The sequence below is a fragment of the Alosa sapidissima genome, chromosome 8, assembly GCF_018492685.1.
Source record: "Alosa sapidissima isolate fAloSap1 chromosome 8, fAloSap1.pri, whole genome shotgun sequence".
NCBI classification, from domain to species: domain Eukaryota; kingdom Metazoa; phylum Chordata; class Actinopteri; order Clupeiformes; family Clupeidae; genus Alosa; species Alosa sapidissima.
In genome coordinates, this window is record NC_055964.1 from 4,911,472 (window position 1) to 4,926,827 (window position 15,356).

A 15,356-nucleotide genomic window follows, 5' to 3' on the forward strand; every position below is an offset into this window, starting at 1 on the left:
AGTACGCGCTCGGGTGTTTTCCGAGAAGTGAGGCAGAGGTAAACAAGCCTGAATGGATGGATAGTTAAATGGATAGAAAAATGGAGGGTGTATATAGAAAGTTAGGTTGAAAGGTAGATAAATAGATATGGATAAGGAAAGAGACATGAAGAGAAAGGGAGAATGGAAGAGCAGTGAAAGGGAAGGAGGGAGAGAGGGAGGCAGAGATAAAGAGGTGAGAAGGTGGTAAGAAAGAAGCCAAAAAGAAAGAGAGGGGATCAATGAGAGAGCAAAGAGGAAGAGAATCAGAGAGATAGAGAAATAGAGAGAGAGAGAGAGAGATGAGAAAAACAGAGAGCAAGAGAAAAAAGAGAGAAAGAGAGACTCATATGACTCACATTCAGAAGGGAGAAATCCTCCAGAGTGCTGAGCAGGGACCGCCGCCAAGCTCCAATACTGGATGGCTCCTCCAATCCTACATCAGTTGGCTTGAGCGACGCTGCCAGCTTGGCAGTCTCCGCTCGCTCGTACCAATGATGTCTTAGTGCTGCAAAAAGCCCTCCGGGGAGCTAGTGCTACTACCGCTGCCACCGATCAGCCCACCTGGGCCCCTCACCACTCTCAGGTAGCGTGCATTACACGAAGAGGGGGCCGGGCTGCTCTCGCAGGTGTTCTTTTGGTGATAATGATAGTTTTGGCTGGGCGCATTGCTGTTTGCTTTATGTAGTGCAAATTAGGGGTGGCAAGGTAATTCAGGCTTGGGCTGAGACTTGGCAGGGATACAGAGAGTTATAGCAGCACTCACTGCAGGGATTTCATGCAGATCCACTGATGGATGTCCTCAGTTGCTGTACACAAACATCCCACTTCAACTGGCGATAAGGCAAACAGGGACCACATTAAACACCTGCCGGAAGTGTACTTCTAAAAAGGAACTGATGGATTTATAACGACAGACAATTTATTGCACCTTAATATGCAAGATTGTTTTTAACTTCGCCTCTGATAATATTGATTAACAAGACATTTGCTAAAACAAACAGATGTGTAAAAGTGAGTCGGAGCGTTGCGGTGTAGAACTTGTGTGCACGACTCTGTTGCGTAATGGCTGCTGTCTCTCTGCTCTGCTCTGCTCTGCTGTTTTTTGCGGCAGGTTTGAGTGGTTCAAGGAGCTGGATCTGAAGTGGTACGGGCTGCCGGCCGTGTCCAACATGCTGCTGGAGATCGGCGGCCTGGAGTTCACTGGCTGCCCCTTCAGCGGCTGGTACATGGGCACAGAGATCGGCGTGAGGGACTTTTGCGACAGCTCACGATACAACATCCTGGAGGTGGCGTAAAACAAACAAACAAACAAACAGACAGACAACCAGATAAACAAACAGCCTCACCTCACACTCATGGAGCTTGGCTCCAGATAGTAGCTGGCTTTGTAGTGGATTGGGGCCAGATCAGAGCCATGACTGGGCCAGATCAGAGCCATAACTGGGCCAGATTAGAGCCATGACTAGGCCAGATCAGAGCCATAACTGGGCAATCTCCATTCCAGAGACAGCTGCTAACAAAAACCATTTCTCTCCTCTGCTGGTGTAGAGCTGACACATAATGTACTGGATTTTTTTGGGATTTCCTTGAAAGAGCCAGCAAAAAAAATAGTTGCAGTAAATGCCAAAATGCCATTTCTTGCCATTTCTTGAATTTCCCCTGGGGATCAATAAAGTATCTATCTATCTATCTATCTATCTATCTATCTTTTTCAGTTTTTTTTACTCATGAATAGCTCTTGAAAGGCTTCTGTGTGCTTGTGTGTGTGTGTGTGTGTTTGAGCATATGTGTATTAGTGTGTGAATTCCACTGTGTGCACGTGCACACAGGAGCGTACATGTATGTGTGAAAGTGTTTGTGTGTTTGTGTATGTTTCCATGTTAATGAGTATGTGTGTGTAAGTGAGTATATGCATGTGCATGTGTATGTGTGTGTGTGTGTGTGTGTGTGTGTGAGAGAGAGAGAGAGAGAGAGAGAGAGAGAGAGAGAGAAAGAGAGAGAATGTGTGTGTGTGTGTGCATGTTCTCACTACTAAGCAGAACCATGGAGATGACACATCGTGCTGTTCTTGTTTAGAGAGCTCATTACCATAGCCATCATGTGGGGGAGTTCACTGCTCTGCTCTGCTCTCCTCCTCCTCTTCTCTCCTCTCTGCTGCGATGAGATGCATTCAAGGCAGAAAGCTTCAGTGCTATAGCCTCCTCCTCTCTCTCACACACCTTCACACTCAAACACACCCGAATCCCAGCACGTTGGAGCTCCGCGCGCCAGCACAATATCAAAACAATGAGTGAAGCATTTCACTAAAGAGTACTGAGCACTCTTAATGACTTATTGCCAAGCGCTTTATCATCACACATGCAAAATGCACATTGTGGAATAGTGCACTGAATTACTTTCACAGCAATCCTCAAGGCAGTCTTATATTCTTGATGACAAGTAGCATTGAATTATGCATTGTGAAATTAATTTGAGTAGGTGAATGTTGATATATCTGCAAGCAGTGCTATCTGTCAGTGTCTCATTTCTGTTACTGACAGGATGTGGCCAAGATGATGGGACTGGACACCAGGAAAACCTCGTCTCTGTGGAAGGACCAGGCGCTGGTGGAGATTAACATTGCTGTCCTTTACAGCTTCCAGGTAAAAGGTCCACACTGAGTGGGAAGTCTTACTAGGACTGTCCTGGCCGACAGAGCAGCAGCATGAACCACTACAAGAATGTAAAAACACTATTGTGAAATACTCCATGGCATACTGTACATACATGCATTACAACATTCGGACTGAAATAGTTTGTGATGTGTGTGGAAGGATTGTTACATTGTGTACCATGCCTCATTAATGGCACATGTATCGGAACTCCCCCTATTACCGTCGGTCCCGTATTTCTGCCGTCTTGCGAGTATGTGTCACTTAATATCCATTTCTATACACACCAAGACTGCGGACTCCTAAAGAAACGCAAGCACCCGCACCATAGGTATATCTAAATTAGCTATGTACCAAAAATGACATTTTACCCTGACTCGAAGAGCTGTAAACAGTGTTGTAAGGCTGCGTGTACACATTCGCTTGGAGCTCCAGTGGAATTTTAATTTCATGACAAGAATTCTCGGTTTAACCTTTCATGTTCTGAAAAATGTAAGGTTCATTTATCAAATGTTATTTTGAAGTATTGAAAAACATCATTGAAAAACACACATCCCCAACATACTTACAGCACACTGCCCCCCCCCCCACATTACACAGCACATTGTCTCATGAGGAAGCTTCTCCAACACACATATTGCACACTGCCCTCTCCCCACATACACAGCACACTATCCCATCTCCCCTGTCATCCCCCCAACACACACACCAAGACCCCTGGCAGTTGGGTTAGCCCCTTGAGCCGTGGATCTGCCCAAGGTTTCTTCCTTGGTAAGGGAGTTTTTCCTTGCCCCTGTTGCTCTTGGGTGCTCCTTGTTGGTGCCCCCCCCCCCCCAATCCCAATCCTCCCCCACCTTTCTTATGCAGTCCTTGCCACTTAATCTACTAAACCCCTCTTCTACTGCACTTTTTACCCCCCCCCCCCCCCATAAATGCACAAATAGGCTGACACCAGACATAATTTCACTGCATTTCTTACTTCCAGTAACTATATGCATGTGACAATAAACTTCCTTGTATCCTTGTATCCTTGTTTTAGAATTTTCAAACGAAAGTGGTGATAATTGGAGGCGTTACAATAATCACAAATCAAAGGAACTGACAACTTGCAAAGGAATAAAAAAAAAGAAATAAATCATCTCTTTCAGATATCTAAGGTGACCATAGTGGACCACCACTCAGCGACAGAGTCCTTCATCAAGCACATGGAGAACGAGTACCGCGTGCGAGGGGGTTGCCCAGGAGACTGGGTATGGATCGTGCCGCCCATGTCAGGCAGCATAACGCCAGTGTTTCACCAGGAGATGATCAATTATCGCCTCACGCCCTCGTTCGAGTACCAGGTACTGCACCGTGGAGAGAGTGGGTACTGTGTGTGTGCGTGCGTGCGTGCGTGCGTGCGTGCGTGCGTGCGTGCGTGCGTGCGTGCGTGCATTTTACTTTATATGTGTATGAACATGTATGTGTATGAGTATGAGCATTTGTGCAGCATATGTGTAGGCATTAGCGTGCGTGTGTGTGTGTGAAAGTTGAAAGCCGTGTTGAAGATTAAAAATGCAATTTGTGATTTGATGCCTTTTTCCCTCTTTTATTCTCTTTTCATTTTGTGTGTGTGCGTGCAGGCCGACCCCTGGAACAATCACGTGTGGAAGGCGGTGAACGGGACTCCCACCAAGAAGAGAACCATCGGATTCAAGAAGCTTGCCAAGTGAGTGGCAGACAAGAACAGTAATAACAATAATACATTACATTTCTAGAGCACTTTTCTAAATACTCAAAGACACTACAACCAGCCAATTACAGTTTGTTTCTTTTTTTTGCCTTTATGAATTACAGTGTGTTTGTGTATTACAAACCACAGATGCAACCGCAGATACACCGTAAAATGAAAATAGCAACTTTCTCTCTCTCTCTCTCTCTCTCTCTCTCTCTCTCTCTCTCTCCTTATGTTAATCTTTGTTTAGTTGTTTAGCAATTAGTCTTGCCTTATCCAGACATGATGATATTAGACAAGATACATAAAGAGGATATGAGGATGATGAAGTCGATGTTGTACTTCCCTCCATCACACCCCTGAGCGGGTAATCAGAGCAGGATCCACTGTTGTTACCCCTCCTCCTCCTCCACCTCTTCCTCTGGGCTATTAATGTATAATTGCCCAGAGGATGAGAGAAGCTAGGTAATCATGATTGCCGGTGCCGGTTAAACAGGATACGTGCTGCCGGCTCTAGTGCGAGGCAAATGCAGGCAGCAAGAAGCAGCAGGAGAGAGACGGTGGTTTCAGTGAAGAGAGAAGGGGGGAGAGAGAGAAAGAGAGATGGAGGGAGAGTTGGAGAGGGAGAGGTGGAGACAGAGTTTCTTTTGTTTGTTTTTGACTTTGTGTGTGTGTTAACTTGTGGGTTTTTTTTGTGTGTATGTGTGTGTGTGTGTGTATGTGTGTGTTTATGTGTGTGTGTGTGTGTTCGCAGGGCGGTAAAGTTCTCTGCAAAACTCATGGGTGCGGCCATGGCCAAAAGGGTGAAGGCCACCATTCTGTTCGCCACAGAGACGGGCAAATCTCAGGACTATGCCAAAACGCTCTGTGAAATCTTCAAACACGCTTTTGATGCGAAGGTAACACACTTAACAATCAAGGCTTTTTTCCCTTTTCAAAGACTTTTCTCTCTCCTTGAAACTGCATTTTCGAAGCCAAATCTCTTCAACATTGTCAGAATCCTCAGCATCCTATAAATCTATCACAAGGACATATTTATTTGATTATATGTCACGTAAAATTGCCTTAGCCAATAAGAACTCGATGCTTATTAAGGTGATGTATTTTCGCTGACATTAAAGGAAAATTCCTGTTTTTAGCACTTTAAGGCCCTTTTCTGGTTTGTTTTGGATGAACTAGAGTGGTGGACACCGAATTTTTGACGATTGGTCCTGTCTCGACTTTTCTGACTCATTTTGAATTGCCTTTGACTGCTCAGGGTGGCTGCCAACAGGCATACTGTAGTAGGCTACTCAAACATGTCCAAAAACAATCCTTAACATTCGTTTTCAAAACTGTGCAACTCACCGAGTGGCTAGTGGTGTTCGTTGATGTTCCAAAACAAGTAGCGTAGCAAAATACAGTTTCTGTCGTGTTTTATTTGGCATTTTGTAAAATCCCATTGATTTCTGTTGGAAGACTCATTGCACGTTGATATTACTGCGCCACCGTCTATGCTTTAGGTTCAAATATTGAGCAGAAGTTTATACACGGTTGTGAGGTGTCTGAATAAATAGTTCCACAATAGGCCTAGCAAATAAGACGGCTGGAAATCATACATTGCGCCGATATATAATTTGCTTTTAATAGTCAACGAACTCCACTAACCACTCGGTGAGTTGCACAGTTTTGAAAACGAACGTTAAGGGTTGTTTTAGGACATGTGTGAGTAGCCTACAGTAGCCTGAGCAGTCAAAGGCGATTCAAAACGAGTCAGAAAAGTCGAGACAGGACCAATTGTCAAAATTTCGGTGTCCACCACTCTAGTTCATCCAAAACAAACCAGAAAAGGGCCATAAAGTGCTAAAAAACGGAATTTTCCTTTAACCTTATTATTACAGGATGTATGTGCCTCCAGTAGAAATAACATTTAACACTCTGTACTTTTACTTACGTACAAGAAGTCTAAGCCTAAAGTGTATTAAAAACCATTCCCTGGTCCTCTGGTGCAAGCCCACTATACATAAGGCTACTGAAAAATAGAGTGTGACTGATTTTGTTTCTGCCGCTGCTGTGCATCATGGTGAACAAGCACATTGTAATGTTGAAGAAAAACATCGCCTTTCACACCCAGTGGAGCTGTTGCTCTTGGATGGCATAAATGTGTCTTTTGTCACAATCCTTTTCCTCCTGTGTGAGGCAGTGGCCGGAGGGAAGTGCTGAATTTACTCAACCAAGCGACGCACTGTAGTTTATGATAACATCACAAACCACCCCTAGCTGTGTGGAAACGTGTGTGTGTGTGTGTGTGTGTGTGTGTGTGCGTGTGTGCGTGTGCGTGTGTGTATGTGCATGCACATGTGTGTGTGTGTGTGTGGTTATGCATGTGTTTATGTGTGTGTGTGTGTGTGTGTGTGTGTGTGTGTGTGTATGTGCATGCACATGTGTGTGTGTGTGTGTGTGAGGCGGAGAGAGAGAGGGAGGGGAAAAAAGACCTTAGATGGGTGCATTTAATCAAGCGATTCCCTGTAGGACAAGATTTCCTGTTTTTTTTTTTTTTTTGGTAATGCAATCAATCACAGAAGAGCCATCTAGTCATTAAGTATTACAAATGCAGATGACTGGCACACACCTCGTCACACAACACACACAGCAGTACACTCAGACTCTCTCTCTCTCTCTCCCCCTCTCTCTATCTCTCTCTCTCTCTCTCTCTCTCTCTCTCTCTCTCTCTCTCTCTCCCTCTCTCTATCTCTCTCTCTCTCTCTCTCTCTCTCTCTCTCTCTCTCCCCTCTCTCTTTCTTCCCATCTCCGTGCCCTTGGGGGGTGGCGTGCTTTAGTCTGATGCTGGGATGTTAATTGTATCACAACATATTATCACCTCGTTAAAGCAGGAACACAGGGTTCATTAACTGTCTCCCCGCCCCCCTTTGCCATTGTGTCAACATCATTTGACATGGGTATGGAGCCAAGCTTGTCTGAGGATTCACTTGGAGTTAGACGCCACTTGTATCTACTGTGGGTGATTATACTCCTTTGAATAATGTTATCTGACGCGTAACCCAGTAAAGAAATAAGGTCAGGTTTTAAGATATTCTAACAGTTGGGATTATGGTTAGATTGGGTTTAAGGTTGTAAAATACAGTAATATGACTGTTTAAACACTTCACTGCACTGCATGCAGAATAGATGGGCTGGGGAAGGGCGAAGGGGGCAACGTTGGTGTCCTGTGCCAAATATAGTCTTCATGCCCATGGGGTAGAGGTTCACCCTACAGTCATTTCCCAGTCCCACATCCCATCGCCCCCACCACTCTTTCAGTCTCTACTGGGTAGAATGCTCGAAAGTTAATGGTTGCTTAAAAAAAGTGTTCTTTGTGGTTATGGTCTTTAAGGTAAAGTGTCTTTGTTGTAAAGTGTCTTTGAGGTAAAGTCGTTTTTGGCTTTGTCCAGGTTATGTCCATGGAGGAGTATGACATGGTTGACCTTGAACATGAGACGCTGGTCCTGGCTGTGACCAGCACCTTCGGCAATGGGGACCCCCCTGAAAATGGAGAGGTATTTGAGCATGTCTACTCAGCACACACAAAACACTAATAATGTACAGCACAACCCTGAAGGAGTTTTAATAGCATGTCCATGTTGTCATTTCAAATAATCACATTGCTTATTATGCAAACTCATTAGGACCTATGCAAGCTGACTGAACACTTGTTTTGAAACAGTGTTATATGAACATGGCCATCAAACCATCAGAAATAACAAGGGAGCTGTATGCTTTTCAATGTTGCTAGGGGTTGTGTAAAAAAAGCCACATCTTTATTATACAACCCCGTCTCGATAACAATAATGATAAGGATTAGTGCTTTCAAAGTGGCAAGGGGAAACCCCAGCATGGTCATTTTCAAAAAAGGTCTTTGCATTTCTCTCTTTCTCTCTTCCATGTGAGTGCTGTTTTTTTTCTCTCTCTGCCTCTGTCTTTGTTTTCATTTCATATTTACATGGACTAAGTGACATTCAACTGACACTTAATATCTGGGGTTTGTCATAGTACATACAGTAAGAAATATTCCTTTCAAGCGAAAGGTCAATGATCATAATGGTTTTATTGGAAATCTGTTATGTTGCTTTGTGTAGAATCTGTAATTCATATTAAACAATAAACTCCTAGTTGATTTTACATTAATTCCATATTGCATTAGGCTTCATTAATCTACGAGTATTAAAATATTTTTGCCATGGCGTGATTAAAGTCACCATGTCGACATTAAACTCGGATTGCGTCTGTTAACAACTCATTGCAGTCATCGTGAAGCGCGTATCTCGCGGTTATGGAAATACCATGCACTATGCCATTTATATAGCTAGAATAATACATGTTTCCAATGATATAATGTTTCTATAGTACAAAATGTTACTTCACTGTTTTTAGCCTACGTGGGTAAGGCAACCGCAAATCCAAATAACTGCCCTTCATGACCCACAGGCCGTCACTCTCCATAGGTTAACATGGCAAAACTCAAACTGCTTTTCCATGTCTCACCAGCATAAAATATAGTAGGCTATAAACACAGATGTGTTTGCATTTACTTAGAATACATGGGGTTGTCTGGTCGGGAGGACAGCTTCATTCGTCCCTCCATAGACATAGCCTAGGCTGTTTTGCATTACAAATAAACATGCAATGTGTAAGTCTGGGATTGGGGAGAGCATAGTAGGCCCTATACCTAGTCTAGTGCATAAGCATGAAGTCGAACCTTTAGATGAAAAACACTCTTTAATAATAGGCCTAGGCCTACAATAAATAAATAAACCTCTAATGAAGTTTACTTTTGACCATCGCATTTATCGCCTGTAACTCCGTGATAAAAGGACGTAACAGGAAAGTATTTGGCTGAGCAACGGAGGTTAATATGTTCTATCCGCATGATGTATGTCTATCGTTGTTGCACTTGAAGAAAACTGGAATGTTTCATTCGTCCTCCTTTTCAATCGTCCCGGTTGTACCTTACTTTGGAGCGGTCGTTCTCTCTCCAAACTAACTTTAGCCTATTCTCAAAATTTTGAGTTTAATGTCAACACGTCGAGATTAAAGTCGACATGATATTTCAACTTTATTCTCGAAATGTCGAGTTTAATGTCGAGTTTAATCTCGTCATGGCAAAAATGTCGAGTTTAATCTCGTCATGGCAAAAATATTTTTTTCTTCATGTGTGGCCCTAATACTCGTCGTATTAATCAGAATTAAAAATTGTAAAATTGTGTAAATAATTTGATTGATTTTCTAGTTGTTTGACAGCCCTATTAAGGATATGATATCAGGCTTTTGTGTTTTGAAAACTATGCTCACTTCAGTTTACTGTAGTTGCTGTTTGCTCTTCATTTTGCTTGTCACAGTTTAGCAAATTTGCCATTTCAGAGTAAGATGTCATCAATCCTTGACAAGGAAACTGCGATGCTGTTGCAGTGGCCACACTTAACTTAATGTCAATAGCATTGGCTTGAAGTGGTCCTCCCCCGTTAAACCACATGGTTTGCGGAATGTTCTGTTAAACTCTGAAGTTTTCTTCCTTTTTTTTAGAGATTATGGTGAAACCTGCATTTGGTTGTGTGGGAGAGTGTGATAAATTGGCACCTTGCATCTACATAATGTGAAATGCACTGAATATTATAACCATGGGGAAGAGGGGGTGCGCGGGATGTTCCATGTCTTTTATAAGCTTCAAGCAGTATTCAGGGAGAATACTTTACCAGGCACTTTTCAAACAGTACAAGTGTGTTTAGAATACCAAGAAGGTTTCTTTTGGATTCACTGCAAAACATTCGCAAAGTGGACATAAACAGTGTGAAAAAGCTATTCTCTACAAGAACAGAAGCTGGACTAGGGGTTACAATTTAAATATGAACAATTTGGAATGTTCAAATTGAAAAGCTCAAAGAAAACGTGTTCGCCTTCAACGTTTGCCTCGGAATCTGAACACACCTCCTGGTTCTGATCAGCCAGATCTGGGCCACAACTGGGCCTGAACCAGGCCAGAATCTGTTATCTGGCTTCAGACCAGCCAATCAGCTGCTATCTGACTTCAGGCCAGCCAATCAGTGAGGCCCCTCTGAAAAGTTTTCTGTATGTCCTAGTTTCAAAAGAAAAAAAAGAAAACAGATGAATATATCCAAGTAAAATGTATGCCGTTTGAGGACATCACTACACTTTTTTTTGTAAACACACCTACACATTAATTGAACGCTCGTTCAATAGTATGATCCCCCCCCCCCCCCTTTTCCCTTTGCAGAAGTTTGGTGCAGCTTTGATGGAAATGAGACATCCCACTTCCAACACAGAGGACAGAAAGTGAGTTTGATGTTTGATGATCAAAAATGCAACAGATGTATGTGCTTTCTTATGTTGCATTGTTAACAAACTCTATTACAAACACAAGCACGCACTCACTCACACACTTATGTATGCACACACACACACACACACACACACGCACACATGAGCATGAGCGTGCACACACACACACACACACACACACACATCCATGACATCCCCAAAAACACACACAAACATGCACGCACATGTTCCAATGTATTTGCCCGTACAAACACATAGAACACACAGAAATATATCCTCATATACACTCCTCACCTGTACCTCAACTTCTTCCAGGAGCTACAAAGTACGGTTCAATAGTGTCTCCTCCTACTCGGACACACGCAAATCCTCCAGTGACGACCCGGAGCCCAAAGACAACTTTGAGAGCACGGGGCCTCTGGCAAACGTCAGGTAAATCACGGCAGACAGCCTGGTTTGGACAACGCGGTCAAATCAGGTCTGCTGGCCAGCTGAATGTGAAACCCCGGTCATGTCAGTTGTCTTGCGTTGATCCGCAGTGACAACTAGTCTTCCTTCCTTCCTTCACTTCCTTTTTCTCTGCAGCCATTTGTAAGCCATGTCTTCACAGAGAAAATGAAAGAGAGGAGAAAAATTTAATTAAAAAATGATGGGCTGGTGGAGGGAAAGGGCAGCCTGTTAAGTTCACAACTGATTCAGTAAATCTGTGCCAACTCTAAAATAGATATTGGCCAGATCTGAGGGCTGAAGGCAGTTGCTTTGTAGGCATTCATGGTGTACTATGTGTGTGAAAACATCGAATCTCCTGGCAGAATAAATAGCAGCCCCCATGTCGCATTCTCTCTCTCTCGATCTCTATCTCTTTCTCTCTCTCTCTCCGTCAGGTTTTCTGTGTTTGGCCTTGGCTCCAGGGCCTACCCACACTTCTGCGCCTTTGCCCACGCCGTGGACACTCTGTTCGAGGAGCTGGGGGGTGAGCGCATCCTACGCATGGGGGAGGGAGACGAGTTGTGTGGCCAAGAGGAGTCTTTCAGAACCTGGGCCAAGAAGGTTTTCAAGGTAATTTGTTTTGGTTATGAAATAAGACCCACATTTTTCCAAAAAGAAAAATGTCAATGGCAATAGATAATTCTACAGGAGTGAATGTCAGAATAAAAAAAAAAACGGTTTGCGTGGTTACACAGGCTGCGTGTGACGTCTTTTGCGTTGGAGACGATGTGAATATCGAGAAGGCAAACGACTCGCTCATCAGTAATGACCGGAGCTGGAAAAAGAGCAAGTTCCGTCTGACTTACACAGCAGAGGCGCCCGCACTCACTCAAGGTAGGCTGCAGCTCAACATGGCCATGTTATGGAGGTGACCAATTTTAAGGCTCCAATTATAGCTTCATGAGCAATGGGATGTCAGCGCTTAAAAGTTTGACAGTTGCCACACAAATGCCTTCCTTTTGTAGCACTTTTCGCCGTTCATAAGAAGAAAGTTTCTGGTGCCACGCTGTTAGTCCGAGAGAACCTACAGAGTGAGAAATCCACGTAAGTTGTTTATACAATGCAGTGCTTACTAGACAGACTTAAAACAACACAATGTAAAACATGGTATTTAAACTCTTTGTTGTCAACCATGGGTACCCATTTAGTATTGGGATGGTACCCAGTGCATCAGAAATTGACAAAAAAAATCCATTTTAAATTTTCCTGTAGTGCAATTACAGGCCTTCCGGGTGTGCATCAGCATTATCAGAGCCTCGATTCTCAATTTTATCAAAAGCCAGTGTATTAACAAAAAGAGTTTGAAGCCATTATTTTTTAAGGTAAAAAAACCTACATAGTGTTGCTTTGAATGTATGTGATATGCAACCTGGATAAAAAACAACAACTTGCTAACAATGAATTCTATAGCATATGGTGTGGGCAGACTGCTTAATTCTCGTGTGACTGTGATGCCCACTAATCACTGCTCAATTCTGACTGTTGCTCTCAGGCGCTCCACCATAGTTGTGCGGCTCGCCACAAATAACCACGACAGCCTGAGATACCAGCCTGGGGACCATCTGGGCGTCTTCCCAGGCAACCAAGAGGACTTGGTCATGGCTCTCATCGAGAAGCTGGAAGACGCCCCGCCTGTCAATCAAATAGTCAGGGTGGAGTTTCTGGAAGAGAGAAACACAGCCTTAGGTAACTGATAGCAACAACAATAACAACAACAACAACATGACTTTTGACATTTGGAAACTGATTAGATCATGCAGATTAGCATATCTGTGTTTTCTTATTCAGCATAAATCAAATAGTGTGGTCTGGCATAATAGTGTATAAGAATGGGCTACTTACAGGCTAACAACGCTAGCTTTGTTAGCTAGCCTGTAAGTTTGCCTCCATTTTGTTTTTAAAGGTCAAGTATAACGGCTGTATCTCCCCTTGTTTCCCCTTTGAAGGGGTGATCAGCAACTGGACAGATGAGAACCGCATCCCCCCCTGCACCATATACCAGGCCTTTAAGTACTTCCTGGACATCACCACCCCACCGACCCCTGTGCTCCTGCAGCAGTTTGCCTCTCTCACCACCAACGAAAAACACAAGAAGAAGCTTGAGGTTCTCAGTAAGGTAGGCCTGATCTCCAAGCCATGTGGTCAACTATGTAATGAGTCAGCCATTTTGTAATTCTCTTCAAATTATGAACTGTACATTTTATTCACTATATAGAACACCATAAAAAGTCCCCATTGTGTCGCAAGTTTTAGTGTATAAACAGTAGCCTATGCACTACAGCAGAGCATGTTCTTTCTCCAGTATATCACGATTCATTGCAAGGTGAACAAACTGAACAAAGTTCCTTATGTACATGTTAGCACAGGCTGGATATGATACACAGATAGTAGCTGAACCAGACGTGAGTCAGAATGGGCCCTTAGATGACATGGACTTGCAATGACCTTTCTAAACTTAGCTACTGTGTTGGTACCTTCTGCATACGGCTTCTCATCTCGGACTTAGGCCTACAACAATGTCAGCCTAAATTTTAAATCTACAAAATTGCAAATCAAAGGTCTGCCTGTAAAAAAGTTCTGAGCAAAACCTGGACAATTCCTAATATATGTCCTTTGTGATGAGCAGCTAGTTTGAAAACAAACTCAACGTCATGCAAGCCTTACAGGACCTCGCGGCTTGCCACTCAAGATGTGCGTTCTTTAACACACAGACATATTTCCTTTCGCTTGCTCAGCTTCCCACTGTGGACATCAACGTTTCTAAAAACAAATGTAGGCCGGGCGTGAGTCATGCGCATACATGGTTCAGCTCATTCTTAACAAGGGAAGAGGAATGGAGCGAATAAACACACACAGCCTTGATCCTTCCCCCTCGACTTGTTTACTGTTCTGGGCAAGATTTTGCCGTTGTCACAGCTCTCTCTCTCTCTCCCTCTCTGTCTCTGATGAATGACTGATTTAGACGTACAGTGCTCGCATGAGTAGCGGAAAGTCATCTTTGGAAGCCCTCTATACTTGGCTAGGCTCTAAGCAGAAGGGGCAACATCAGAGAGAGAGAGAGAGCGAGAGAGATAGAGAGAGTTTTTCTCTTTCAGACTGCAACAAAATCTGAGCATTATCATAGCTTCTAGGTCACTAAGTACACTAATAATAATTGTACAGTGTTTTGATGCTCTGTACTTACAAACCTCACCATAACATCTGAACTAATGCTAACCTTTGTTATATGCAAACTGAAAGTATTGATATGCTGTGATTCTTTATTATTCAATATATTACACTATGCATATAGATAGTTACAATGAATCAAGAGTTATGTGGTTAAACATCCTTCATTGACTTGAAAAGTCCTCTTTGGTCAGGAATAGGTGGTATTACAACATCATAATCAGTGTGTTATGCTGTGCTGTGTAATAACAGTGTAACAAATGCACCACCAACAACACTAGCACATTGCAATTATATCACTATCCAAAGTGATTTACAGTGAAATATGACATGCACTGTAGGCATGTGAATATCATCATCACCATAATCTGTAAGGTTTGAGCCTTGTCAAAAAATGCATGGCAAATGTATCACACATTTCCTGTTTATGTGGCGAGGTATGCAAATTGATCAAATCGCCATTTCTGCATATTACAACATAATAAAAAAAAAGCTATTCAATTTAGAATCAGCAACATTTTGACATGATGTGTACCATATTTGACATGAATCAGATAAATCGTCTAGGAGAATTACGTCAAAATTAACCATGTGTCACAACGCACAAAATCCCAAATATCTCACTTCCTGTTGGGTGTGGCTAATGCAATGTACATATTTGACAAAGTTGTTCGTCTTGGGGAGTTACACGCACCTACAACATTTGGTGTGCGTAGCTAAAAGTATATGCCAACCACAAGACTAAGTGAAATAAGGGGGCACTATGGAGTCCATAGGCCATACCATACCCGTCATTTACAAAGAGATTGTACCATACTGGAATCTAATAATTTGTCACTAGCAACCTACATCTGTCCTCTGTCAAACACAGTTGCAATTTCAGCTCTGAACAAAACCACTCTTCTGGAGTTCTTCTGGTCCGAACCGCTCTGGTTCGGGCATAGTTGCTCCACAACGAAACAAGTTCAGACCGAACCTCC

At 43.1% G+C, this 15,356-nt stretch overlaps 1 protein-coding gene across 1 annotated transcript in view; it reads left to right on the forward strand.

Moving 5' to 3' along the window:
• nos1 (nitric oxide synthase 1 (neuronal)) overlaps positions 1–15,356 on the forward strand; it is a 50,009-nt gene that overhangs the window by 18,764 nt on the left and 15,889 nt on the right. Inside the window, exons 10-22 of the mRNA XM_042101814.1 lie at positions 1,133–1,307; positions 2,562–2,663; positions 3,821–4,015; positions 4,295–4,380; positions 5,141–5,285; positions 7,818–7,922; positions 10,655–10,713; positions 11,035–11,151; positions 11,604–11,778; positions 11,904–12,042; positions 12,174–12,252; positions 12,701–12,894; positions 13,155–13,324. Coding sequence (XP_041957748.1) covers positions 1,133–1,307; positions 2,562–2,663; positions 3,821–4,015; positions 4,295–4,380; positions 5,141–5,285; positions 7,818–7,922; positions 10,655–10,713; positions 11,035–11,151; positions 11,604–11,778; positions 11,904–12,042; positions 12,174–12,252; positions 12,701–12,894; positions 13,155–13,324 — 1,741 coding nt within the window. The remainder of the gene's footprint in view (positions 1–1,132; positions 1,308–2,561; positions 2,664–3,820; positions 4,016–4,294; positions 4,381–5,140; positions 5,286–7,817; positions 7,923–10,654; positions 10,714–11,034; positions 11,152–11,603; positions 11,779–11,903; positions 12,043–12,173; positions 12,253–12,700; positions 12,895–13,154; positions 13,325–15,356) is intronic.